We start from the raw sequence: 12,007 nt of genomic DNA, 5'->3' as shown, positions 1-12,007 counted from the left end.
TGGGGTTGACATTGGTGCAGGCACAACAGAAAACCTGGGAGTTCAGAAGCATCCCCATGTTCTCCAGTTTAGGTATGGCCAGGATGCAGAAGAACACTGCTTTTACAGACAAAGACAAAGTCCAGGCATATTCCTGTGCTCAGCTCTTCGCATGAGCTAACCTGAAGTATCTCACGGTACGTAGGGTTGTAGACAACTCTTCTGCACCAGTGTACATGGCTAAGCACCTAAGTGAATGTGAGATGTCACTCCTGGAGCACATCAGCATCACGTTTACGGTGCCGCAGTTAGGCACCGCAGTGGAATCTGTAGAGCTGAGTGTTCCGAGCTGGATCTGGCTATCGGGGCCAATGGAAAGTTCCAACCACCACAAGATCTCCATGAGGCATAAAATCAGAGGCAGGGGACAAAGGAAAGGACTTAATAGCTTTCTCGAGCCATTAGCTTGGCTCCCTTCCCTCTAATTCATTAACAGGCTAGTAATGAACACGGAAAATGTTAACGTTTAAAGTTCTGCGTACAGAGGACTGCCCTAGTGACTCCAGGAGCCTCACTGGAGGGGGGGGTGTGCTGGTAATTGCACAAAAATGGCTCAAATGAAAAAAGATTAAAAAGACAGCCAAAACTAGAATGCCGATTTCTTGGATCACATCACATTTCCACAGTAATTCCATGAAATTCATGTGCAATATTAAAGTGTCAGTTTAAAAGGAAACCAGTTATTAGTAAAGGATAACAGGTGCTTTAAACTATGGTAAGTGTTGACATTTGAAGGAAAGGAAACATAATCACTTAATGCTTCTCTGACTTTGCATGAAAATGAATATCCACTCCCTGTCAATTCTCACCTCTATTCCACTAAGTGACTGAATAAAAAGAAGTACAAATCCCTTAATGAAAAACCTAATGCATATTGTCAAGGACAAATAAACTAATATGTCAATCAAACTTTAACAGAACTGAAAGATGCACCCATGCCAGAAGATGAAAATGCAATTGCAATTATGTTTTACTTTACTGGAGAATAATAATTGTAAATCTGTTACCTTAGCTAGTAATCAAACTAGTCTTCAGAGTACAAAAATACATATTTAGATTGTAATGGCTTGAAAAAAATGTAAGCCCTCTTTCTGTCTTGCTCCACTCTCCACTCCCTTTCTATTGAAGGAGAGCCCAGGAAAAAAGCATTGTGGCAAATCAATTTTTTTTTCTACACACACATACACATCATGTTGTCTAAACTGTTGTCATCTGACAGTGAGGTGGTTTTAAAAGCAATTCCCTCACACCAACTTTCTTGACTAAAAATAAGCATTTTGATTTTAAGGTTAGACTGATGTGGGTTTGAGGATCTCATTCCACATGACAGATACCTTGGGGTATACAATGCTGGTATGTCAAAACCTCAGCAGGCCCCTTCTGCAAGCATGAGCTATCTAAAAGGCGCTTTTGCATATTTACCTCTTTCTTCTTCCTTTCTTCCTCCTTCCGTTTCTTTTCTTCTCTTATCTGAGCCAAACGCTGCTTTTTGCGCTCAAGTTCTGCTTTTAAATCACTTTTGTCTGACATTTTGACTCTGCTGGAAACAAAATTATGGAAACCAAGGTGAAAACAGAATTAAATGTTTTCCCTATTTACTGAAAAAGATACTTAATTATATCAAAAATAGTGCTTCTAAAATTGCTACAAATATATTTCTATAATAAACACCAGCCCTTGGACTACAGTGACATTGTAGAAAATAGGACACTTGTTTCACAATTTTTATTTCAAGAAATCAGACCTGAATATCGCCAAACATGGAATATATTTTCAAATCATCTTAATTAGAAAACTACCTTTGTGAAACAAACCCGTTTGTGTCTGCTGTTCAAAATAATGCTTTCATGTTTTTTACACACTGAAGCTAAAGTCTTTTGATTTTCATCAGCTTCAGCAGCTCTGCCAGGCTGCAGGAACCCAGATCCACAAATGGATTTCAATTTTAAATAGCAAAATGAGATCTGCCCAAAACCAGCCCCATACATCTTAGATAAGTAATAATTTTACACGCAAAAATGGGAAACGTGATAGCTTTTCCTTCTGCAGGTGCCTTGAACAGCTGCCATCCCAGGTCCCCCCGTTCCACCGGTACAGCCCCATGCAGACCACCAGCTCCGTCTCAGTATCCTTCACACACTCAGCCCTCCAGGAAGCAAGCTTACCAAGCTACGGGCTATCCTACATGGGCATCTCCTCCACCCTTTCCAGGGAAACCTTGGCCATTCCCCCAAAAAGCTGCAGACAAGGCACAAAACCAGGCAACCCAGAAAACCTGAGCTTCTCTTTAACGAAGCAGCACATTGCTCCGCCAACAGTCTCGTGCTCAGATCATCTTCCCAAGAGGTAGGAGATGTGCCTAATATTCCTGATTTGACTCCAATCACACAAACTTAGCAAAAGCATATCTTCTGAGCTATTGAAACACCTCTCCTGTCACTTGGTCTTAAACACAATTCTCTGTAGGACAGCGTTGTGAAGCCATGTACACTCTTCATGTTTTAAATCTCTGTCAACCTATGCTGTTGTTACGTGACCCTTGAAAATGAAGGGTAGAGAGATATAAAGTCACACCATACAGAAACAGAGCGAGATCTCTAAAGAACATAAGGTATCAATCTTTTTCTACAGTTTTAAAACCCCACCAGTGTTGCACTAATCCATAACAAGTCACAGATAATTTATTTTCTAACATCATCACCATTATGGGCTGTCATCTAACTGTATCAATACTGATTTTCGTATTAGCACCTTACTTCAAAGACAGTCCTAAGACTAATATAGACATTCTCAAAAAGAGCCAGCTATGCCTTTCCTATTAATTCACACATCACTGACCACATCCACCACTGCAACCCAGAATCGATCAGATCAATGGCAATGCCACGTATACGCAACGGAAGTCTATTGTTTGCTTGGTGCACAGGAAATTTCAATGGCAACTCTCCATTAATACTAATGAGAACTCCACCCACAGCAGGTGGGTGGATGACTGGAGGCTCAACCTATATCCTAAAAATTATATGGCACTTTCACCCCTCAGAAATTCCTCTGGAGTCATCAGCTGCTTTCTCAAAACGATAAAAGCGTAGTTAGCCCAGGATATGGAGGCTATTGCCAACAAAATGTCACCTGCGCATTAAATGCAATCTTGGCCCCAAATCCTTTGTTGTCTTTGCAGGCATTTTCCTTCAATGAAATAAAAGAATAAAATGTGGAATCATAAGAGGAAACCATTCAATGAAAACAGCAGGCATAAGAACAGCATTAGGGATGCCAGAGGGCCCAGTGCAGCCGTATCTGTGTGTGGACCACACAGATACACTTGCCAGTCAAACGCCCTGCTCAATTCACAACAACTCACCGTGAATGGTATAGCTAGGAAGGACACTGAACTGATAACGAACCAGACCACTGGGTGCACTGGCTGTGGGGAGAGGACCATCATTTCTTTATTCCTCCATCACTCTGACCCTATTCATGATGACATTGTTTTCAATTTGAGAAAGAGAAATCAAAACCGTCATAAAAACTGCATTTGATATTAATAAAACGAAGAAGTTGCACCTTAAACAACATTAATCTGTGTGATTAGTTGACACAAGCAAGCTATTTTTTAACATGGGAAATGCCCGGATGAGAAAACAAGCTTTTTCATGGCAGTGTAGGTAGTATTTTGCTTACCAATCTGCTCAGGATTTATGGGTCTCTCTCAGATATGGCTGAAATCCCATTTGAAGCAATTTTCCTAATCTGTTGGACACATTTGAATTCTGATTAAGAAGTTCCCCCTCAGAGCCCTCCGGACTAGATAGAGTTTTTGCATCCTTTTAGTTCTGCAGTTTGGCAACAGAGAGCAAGCTCCTGTTTCTATGCAGAAAATATGCAAATGCATTTTAAGGCTTATGACAGAAACCCTGAGGTTTTGGCATCCCTTTCAAGCTGTTTGTCAGATATCAATGAACGGCTTTCTAAAAATTCGTTCCCTTAATGTCAGGGAAACTAACTAGCTTTTTTCCTCATTTTAGCATCAATGGTTTAGTGCCTGGCCCATTCTTTACAATGCTCCGGTCAGGGTGATCAAATCCTATTATAACTTTGCCCTATTTTTAACAAAACAGATCTTACATGCAACAAAGAAGATGTATTAAATTTCCTTCAAAGAATGTTACTAGAGCTGGGTTATAGAAAGAAATTAATCTCAAGCTACTTTCATCCTGCATATATTATAGCCATTCCTTAGCCCCCTCAAACAGCTTACCAACCTTCAACCTGGCTATTTACAATTTTAGCACAAATTGAACACCAAGGGCATGTAACCACCTTTCTCAGATGTCAGCAAGTCAGCAGTGAGGAAGGAGGCAAGCACATTCATCGCTCCACTTGGCATTAACCACAGAGTTAACACTCTGTATTCATTACTGGGAACAAATTCCTAATAATTGCCACTCTGAGTGCCAAAAGGCATGCCGCACCAAGAGAGATAAAGGCAAACAGTAAAAAAGATTTACTTCTAGCATTCTCTGTGGTGCAGAATGACAGCCCAAGGCTTATGTCCGACCTAGTCTTCTCTGGCCTAGGAGAAGTCATTGGCCAGAGAGAAACAGTAAGGAGCACGTTTTGTAGTGAAGCAATTAAATCACCTATCTGGGAGAAGGAACACACAGGATCAAACACATTGAACGCTGCATTAAACATAGAAATACTTCTCATAGCAGGGCAGCAGCCTAGGGCTCCCCTCTTCGAGGGAGGTGCATAATCTTACATCGTTTTATCTTTTTTTGGCCCAGTTTACTGTCAAGTGACACAGTTTTAAGAGGAGGGAGTCCTCCCACTCCCGAATAGCTTACACCCAACTGCTAAGACAGGTTCTTGAGATGTAGCAGGACACGTGGACGTGAACCACCTTGCACAGAGAGCACTTGCCTGCACTCCCCATGCACTGAGGGAATTCTCTTTTCTTTGAGCTACTGGAGAAAGGAGCCTGCTCCCTGCTCCTCCTGGCATGACTTTTAATGAAACTGACTGCTGTATTTCAAGATGTCAGTTTTCCCCATATACATTAAATATGCCTCACTGTTCCCTCTTAGGCTTGGAAATACAGTTAATTCCACTTACACATCAAAGGGTCACCAGACCCGCCACGATGGCAGCCACCTGGGCACGTGCAAATGCAGCGCTAAGGCTGCTGAGGACTGTGCTCTTGGACTTCACCATCTACTGGACTTATCTCACTAAATCTGCACGGACACAATGTAGATGCGGAGGTATCCTTACCACCAATGCAGGTAAAGTCAAAAGAGTCTGGGTATCCTAGGATGTGATTCCACTTTTCCTAATGCAGATGTCTAAAAGCAGTTAAGATTAAGCATGTCCCAAAGCCACCAGTTCCTCTCCAACGATGATAACGGGCCCTGGGTGATCCGTGAAGTTCTAGAAATCTCCATTGTAAATGACTCAGACTGAGTGAGAAGAATCCTGTCCGTAATATGCTCCCAGTAGTTCCTTTCACCTCTTGAAAGACTATTTACTTTCATTTTAAAATAGTAACGGTGTTTGCGCTAACTTCTCTGTACAGAACATACACAGAACTACTCCACAAAGCTTATCACACAGGTAGTAACATCTCACGACCGTTTCATTAGTGGCAGCCCTAAGCATGGAAGATGCAAACAACAGTATTTTACTCTCGACTGGACTAAAAGCCATGGAAGTCCTTCTATAGGTACAAACCTATAGACTTATTACAGTTTTAGAATAAGCTACAAGGTCTTTATCAATTATCAGTATCACAATATTTGAGCAGACATTTTTTCTAACCATTTATATGAGCACTTAACAGCAGAAACAGCCACAGGCATCTAAAAAGGTTTAGTACAATTGCAGAACTAATAAATTGTTACTTGCCAGAGACATAAAACCACAGAGTTGCAGAGGTACAAAGAGTGACAATGCACTTACACAGCTTGGACTAAATATACGAAAAAATAAGCACGAAGTGCCCAACGTATAATGAATAAAATAAAAACAAAGACAAAGAAAATTATAACAGTGCACATTTTTTATAAGCAGAAAAAGAAAATAAGACATAACATCTCCCTCCTCTTAAAGCCTGTTCTTTATACCTCCTCGAACAGCATCTTGTCTGTATGCTATCACCAAGCTCATCTAAAAAGAAACCTAAGTTTCCAAAGCTGGTAGGAGATAAAAAACCCTACAGATTTTATTGCTTTTTGGCGTTTAGGGGATTTTTACATGCTGTTCATTCAAGAGGCTGCACTAGAGTAAAACTATATTCAGCACTTCATGAGCCTCCAAGTCTTTCCCGCTTTGTGACTTCCTATGTTGTCTTTTTCATTATTACCTCCATTGCAATTACCAAAGGGGTTCATCAAATACTGTTACACATGGCATTAGTCATCCTGTGTAACTAATCATAAATAATTGATGTGTTAATATACTTTTCTAAAATAAATAGGCAGCATCTAGCACTTGTAGATGCTGTACATGTATTATTCATATGCGTTCATAAAGAGCCAGCTACTCTTGAATCCAAAACTGCAAAATGTCTTTAATTTGAAAGGGAAAGGAAGTTGCACAATAAAATACATTACTCGGTGATTTTGGGTTTTAAAGAATAGGTTTATAGTGTGAGTACTATTACAATTGAAACTATTACACATGGAGTTTTCTACTGGAAAAAACGATTCATTTCTATTACATACCACATTTGTCTCTATTTTATACAAACACATTTCCTACAGTTAGCAATATTCTACATTTTTACAACACAAAAATATCCCATGGGATCTACCTATGACTTTTACAAGTGTAAAGCGTGCATGCAAAGTACGGAATTGTACAAAGCAGATAAACATCTTCGGCCTGCAAGAAACCAGAGGGAACTGTTACCCTAGCATAAATACATTCAAATCCATATTATTCACTTGAAAATAGTGTTTGAAACACGCTTCAAATGGGCAAGAGGGGCTAGAATCATCTTCTTGACAGCAATTTTTAAGTAAACATATGAGTACCTTTTTTCATCATGCATCAGAATTTGTACTTGACTTCAGTCAAATAACATAAATACTTTTGTTGAATAGGCATATCAATGTTTACAAGATGACAACAATGGGCAAATATTTGCTGCATAGCATTTGCAGTATTTTAAGGAATCTCCTGTGTGATGAATTCAGGGAAACACTAAAATTGGAGAGACTAAGTATTTTTTTCTACATAACCTTGAGGCAAAACAGACAGGCTTTTTACACTGCATCTGTGTATTTATCTATAAATAAAAATGGTTGTTAAGTGTTAGATTTCAGGGAATGTAGCATCTTTATCCTTCAGCTTCTGAAAATTTCTAGCAGATGGGCAAAGGTCTTGTACTTTGTTCTGTAAAGGTGTACAAATTGCAGCATCCAGAGATATGGTTCTGTGCTTCCTCCTGGTTGCCATGCAACAGGTCAGTGCATCTCTTGCCTATTTATTTTGAGGCTGACGAGGTGTAAGATATGTACCCACAACTACTCAGTTATACTTCCCTTACAATCTATTACCATTTAATCTCTTCACTCTTGTTCTTCCATAATGGCCCTTCTACAACATGAACTCAGTCACAGCAGAATTATAGGGTCCCTATAAAGCAGCATATAAGCAAAGCTCTACTATTGCCCATTCTTCCAGCACCAGGTTGTAGTGGCAATGAAGCTCATCATCTCTCTTGCCCCCTTAGCCTCTTAAATTTACCATGACCTTTCCAATTCCAACAAGCACAGTTCCATGGAAGAGCCATCGAGCTTGAAGAGAACAAGCTGCTGGCAACAAGTCCCTGGGAATAAGTGAGAATCTTATACAAGACATTCCAGATAGGATTAGAATGAATTTAAATACTACATACTATCAGGTCACTCTAGCAAAGATACTGCACATTTCCCACCAAATATCCTCCCTTTATATTGAGTTCCATAGAACTCTGTAGGTATGACTGTATGTATCGCCTTAAAGAAAACTAGATTTTAAGTAGGTCTTTTCAAGTGTCTTGGATTTTCCCTCGATAAGCATTGATGAGCACAGCTATAACTGCACAATGGTCTCACATGTGGTGCTGGGAGATGACCCTCAGTGGTGCGGACAATACTGACTTGTATCTCCTCAGGATCTGACTCAGCAATCGTGCACAGTTATGAAGAGCAGATGTTTTTAACAAAACAACCAATTGCACCTCTGAGAACATTTTGATCTTGTAGACTACAAGATATCTAGGTATTCTTGGTCAGTTCCCTCTCTATCAGCTTCCGTTTCTGTTATCCTTGACTGTTTGGCTGCAGTAACACGCAGGGCTCCACAAGTAGCTCTGCATATGGCTGGGAATGGACTTACCACAGCTCTGAATCTTTGTGAGACTACGTTCCCCACACATTATCTGGTCTCACTAGTTGCACTATGTTGTCTTCTGTGAATTTCCCAGCTTGCTTCAGAAAGGAACTGCAGGATCTAGCAGGAGTGTTCTTAAAAGAGTTTTCCGACATTCAAAGAGAACCAAATGCAAGCTATAAATTGATAAGATTTTAGAGATGGATAACATAAGAGAGAGAACAGAAGCTAATCCTCAAGCTGGAATTCACTTATCTAGAAAAAAAAAAAAAAAGGAGCCCCGTATGTCATGTCTCTGATTTTAATTTCTTTTGTGTGTACATCTATAATGCTCAGGTTTCAATGATATCTGCTGCTATCATTGATATCACCATTTCTTCAAACCTATATAAAGTATTGGTTCATCATAACAGTACCAAAGTGCTGCCTAGGAGTATATTTAATGACTTACTAAGACCTAACATAGAATTTCACTTCAAGATGTCTGCTAGTCTTTCCTGAGGTGGAACAAAGACTCATTTTCTCCATCCTGCAAACACTCCAGACATTAAAACATATACTTCCGCTCTTTATGGGGGGTAAAACTGACCCCCCCAACTTTTCTACCCTCCTCCTGAGATAACCCTAGTGGTATATGGCCAGCAAACTGATACTGAAAGCCATTTACCCAAACATGAAAAATGCATGCTCTAGTGTCTGCTTCTTAACCCAGTTATGACAACTGCCAGACAGACATCGAAGAACAAGCTATGCTGCTGACATGCAGGCTTTGCTGGAAGACTTAGCCAGATATAATTTCTTTCTTAACACAAAAATACACTTTGCTTTGTGGCTGATGTTTGTGAGGATGTAATTAGGCTAAAAATATTACGCATTGATATCACCTCTGAAGTCAATACACCCAAAGATTTAGAAAGCAGGGAAGAGCTCTGGCTGTAAGAAATATGCAGAATATCTCATACGAGTTCTCATAATTTTTAAGGAAGCAAAGTGGAAGAAACAACACTACCATGCACTTTATACTTCCCAGGGCTTCTTGGGCTGTACTAATAAAGCAACATGAAGGATCAGAGCCAGCCTTAGCCAATCATCCCTCTTGATCCACATAAGCAGAAAAAGGTATGCTAAGACAAAAAGGCAAGATGACAAATGCAGATGTCTAACAGCATACTTTAAAGGACACATAAAGAACTGCAAAGAATTTGTATATAAGAGAAGACTGAGAGCCAAGAAGTCCTCTTCTTCTATTTACCTTGTCTGTGGTTAAAGTATTCCACTCAGATGGGAGAAACACGGGGTTTGGTTGGTTCGTTTGTTTCTGTTTTGGTTTGGTTTTGGGGTGTTCTGGAGGCTTTTTTGCCTTGAGAGGACCGAAACCCACCTTCCTGGGGTGACTGTTGGCTAATGGGTGAGAAAGACTAGAGGAATGGAGGTGGCATTCTTAACCATTCAAGCTATTTTCTATTAATTTCTTTTCAGCAAAGATTCATTGGACCAGAAGAAGCGGATGTAAGAGAGCGAACATTAGTCCCCAACTGAGGCCCCTGGGTTCTAGTTTTTTGTTTCAGCGTTAGTTTATATTATACGTAATGATTGTTTAGTTTAAAATACAATGCCGTATTTAGCATCTGGAGCACAAGACTCCTCTTTCTTGCTGAGTGTTTGAAGCAAGATGCTGAAGAGTCCTTTCTCTTTCCTACTTGCTCTGTCACGCCCCAAAAATCTTTAATACTTTAGACTTGCGTGGAGAAGCTTCAGTGGGAAAGAATGGGAGGGTGCCTACTGCAGAATAGCTTGCTGATTAGAGCATAGACGAAAGCAAAATTCTCTATAAGCAAAGGCAAACATTATCTGAGACTCCTTTACCTTAGGTAGGTCCCCTTAAAACCAGGGTGTACGAAAAGAGGGAGCACACGGCACCAGGTGCAGCTCTACATGGAGCACAGTCTGGCAGATGGGCTCATGAAACGCAAACTAGATGAAGCAGCCTACGAGAGACAGACAGTGGACACCCAGGCTGTCAAGTCTGGGGGTTCAAGGGTAAGAATACATCCAGAAGCAGAACTCTGATGAAAAAGGAAGTTTTTAGAGACTTCATGTGCTTCAGGAGCTAGGTGACAGCGAAGTAGAGATTTTTTAGGACTGCAATCTGGGGTTCTGTTTGTACACCATTTTGTCAGTCTAGATTTATCCGAGCTTCCCAGGCATCATAAGAACTTCAAGTCCGGGGAATTCAGGTACACGTCCCATATTGAAGATGTGGGCACGCTCTGCATGTTAAGAACAGCTTCCTACCAAGGCAAAGCTGGCTGACCATGAGCTCTTCTCTCCTACGCACACACGTACCTCTCAAGTGCCCTGGGTTCCACAGACAAGAAACTTGGCAAATGGGCTGACTGAGAGCAGAAGCAAACAAGTCCCCAGCCTGAATGATGGGGCAATCGCATCTCTGGAGTGCACTGCAGGACTCCTCCAGGAGTAAGCCTCAGCGCATGACTCACTGAGCCAGGACCTCAGCTCCGGAATCTGAGACCAGGACACCAGTTAGATGTCACCAGTTCTCTTCTTCAAATGAGGAACCCAAATCTATGATATTTTTGGAAAATAAATCAACTTTTACTAGTGGTTCTCACAACACAGAACCACTGGTGGTCCACAAGGCAATCAGAAATGGTCCATGTATGGTTTCCAGCCACATTAAACTGTAAAATGTATGGGCTTATTGGTTCCAACAGAAAGTCTTGAGGATTAAGAGGGGAAAGTAGTTTAAAAAGTCTACAAATCACTGCAATATCACGAGAGAGAATACCACACAAGGAGAACCCAGGAATAAGTGGGTAATACAGTTAGCCTTTAAGCAAAAATGGACATTATGCGATATGAAAAATCACGGCAGTCTTTCTGCTTTATAGGTATATATAGTATTTTAAGAAAAATAAGACAAAAAGTGGGAGGCCACTGACTTTAATTATACTTACACCTAATTCATCACTTGGTCTAGTGAGATCAGAAACTTTCTTGCAAGGAACTTGTAATTAAACTTTAAGCACTTAAAAAGTTTCTCGTATCAACACTGATGAGGCATGGTCTTCATTTAGAGACAGACTTTATTACTGACTAATATTAATATTGCATTATATCATCATTTTGTTTTAAAAGACTCATATGTTTGATTGTCAATGTGGCTGTCTATAGTTTTTTACTTCCCTGTCCTATTCACTGATAAGTAAACAATAAAACCTAGTAAGTGTTATGTACATAACGGAAGGGCTGCTGTAAAAGGTGTGGAGAACATGAGTAGTAAGGTTGCAACATCCTTTTTTTTTCCATCTTAGCCTTACCAGAGAATATAATTTACTATCATCTTTTGAGTTCTATGCCTTAAACAGAAAAAAACCCAAACCTAAAGCTCTGTAATTTATAATTATTGGATAAAAATAGTACTGAATTTGCACAGGGTGTTTTAAATATATTTGAAGAGGCCCATAAAGGCTGAGAAACTAGGCTTTCCTCTCTTTTCTTGCTATTAATCAACTTTCTGCGAAAAAGAAAATATGGTGGGAAATAATGGGACAGTTTTCCCACGGGC

General features: G+C 40.2%; 1 protein-coding gene across 9 annotated transcripts in view; it reads right to left on the bottom strand.

The window, feature by feature from the left end:
• Positions 1 to 12,007, bottom strand: part of DYNC1I1 (dynein cytoplasmic 1 intermediate chain 1) — a 196,355-nt gene that overhangs the window by 177,633 nt on the left and 6,715 nt on the right. For 6 of the 9 annotated variants that reach the window (XM_074574716.1, XM_074574719.1, XM_074574714.1 and 3 more), the window contains exon 2: positions 1,462 to 1,579. In XM_074574716.1, the coding sequence (XP_074430817.1) occupies positions 1,462 to 1,569 (108 nt within the window). In that variant the 5' untranslated portion in view covers positions 1,570 to 1,579. The remainder of the gene's footprint in view (positions 1 to 1,461; positions 1,580 to 12,007) is intronic. The other 3 variants (XM_074574721.1, XM_074574715.1, XM_074574717.1) reach the window with 1 other exon arrangement.

This window comes from Larus michahellis, chromosome 2 (assembly GCF_964199755.1).
Source record: "Larus michahellis chromosome 2, bLarMic1.1, whole genome shotgun sequence".
In the NCBI taxonomy this organism is placed as follows: domain Eukaryota; kingdom Metazoa; phylum Chordata; class Aves; order Charadriiformes; family Laridae; genus Larus; species Larus michahellis.
Note: the sequence above shows the minus strand (reverse complement) of the source record. Positions and strands in the feature narration are given on the sequence as shown.